Source organism: Dipodomys ordii, unplaced genomic scaffold (assembly GCF_000151885.1).
Source record: "Dipodomys ordii isolate 6190 unplaced genomic scaffold, Dord_2.0 Scaffold10107, whole genome shotgun sequence".
NCBI lineage: Eukaryota > Metazoa > Chordata > Mammalia > Rodentia > Heteromyidae > Dipodomys > Dipodomys ordii.
In genome coordinates this window covers 1-1,087 of record NW_012277319.1, presented here as the reverse complement: position 1 = coordinate 1,087, position 1,087 = coordinate 1, and the positions used below count along the sequence as shown (strand labels likewise).

The 1,087-nt window shown below is 46.9% G+C and overlaps 1 protein-coding gene across 1 annotated transcript; it reads left to right on the top strand.

Moving 5' to 3' along the window:
- Positions 1 to 5: 5 nt before the first annotated feature.
- On the top strand, positions 6 to 1,082 carry LOC106002413 (protocadherin alpha-1-like; the record flags this gene model as incomplete). Its single annotated transcript, XM_013037294.1, has 1 exon — positions 6 to 1,082. A coding segment is annotated over one exon (1,077 nt), but the record flags the coding sequence as incomplete, so codon positions are not given.
- Between the last annotated feature and the right edge of the window lie 5 nt (positions 1,083 to 1,087).

The following is a 1,087-nucleotide window of genomic DNA, read 5'->3' as shown; positions in this document are numbered from 1 at the left end:
TCGACCGGGAGGAGCTGTGCGGGCGCAGCGCGGAGTGCAGCCTGCACCTGGAGGTGATCGTGGACAGGCCGCTGCAGGTGTTCCACGTGGAGGTGAAAATTAAAGATATTAATGATAACCCACCGGTCTTCCGGAACAGAGAACAAAGGTTATTTATTCCTGAGAGTAGACAACTCGATTCGCGTTTTCCGATAGAGGGCGCTGTTGACGCAGACATTGGTGCCAATGCTCTTCTCACTTACACTCTGAGTCCCAGTGATTTCTTTTCTTTGGACATAAGAGCAAATGATGAACTGGGTAAATCTCTTTCTCTTGAACTGAGAAAATCTTTGGATAGAGAAGAAACACCAGAACTTCATTTATTATTGACAGCTACTGACGGGGGTAAACCAGAACTGGAAGGTAGAGTTCAGCTGCTAATCACTGTACTTGACGTGAATGATAATGCCCCGGTATTTGACCAGGACCTGTACAGAGTTCACTTATTAGAGACTATAGCAAATGGAACATTAGTGACCAGGCTAAATGCCTCTGACGCTGACGAAGGTGTAAATGGTGAAGTAATTTTTTCCTTTGGCGGTGGTGATCCTCCTGACATTCAAGAAAAATTCAAAATTGATTCCACCTCAGGAGAAATTAGTGTAATTGGTAATCTAGATTATGAAGAAAAGAAATCCTATGAAATTCAAGTAAAGGCAGTTGATAAAGGAAGTCCTCCGATGTCAAATCACTGCAAAGTTTTGGTGAAAGTGCTGGATGTAAATGATAATGCGCCAGAACTGGCAATCACTTCACTGTCTTTGCCCATTAGAGAGGATGCTCCACTTGGCACGGTTATCGCCCTCATTATGGTGTCTGACCTCGACTCAGGTGTGAATGGCCAGGTGACCTGCTCTTTGACACCCAATGCACCCTTCAAGCTGGTATCCACCTTCAAAAACTATTATTCACTGGTACTGGATAGCACTCTGGACCGAGAGACCACATCTGAGTATAAGGTGGTGGTGACCGCGCGTGACGGGGGCTCGCCTCCACTGTGGACCACCGCCAGCGTGTCGGTGGAGGTGGCCGACGTGAACGACAACGC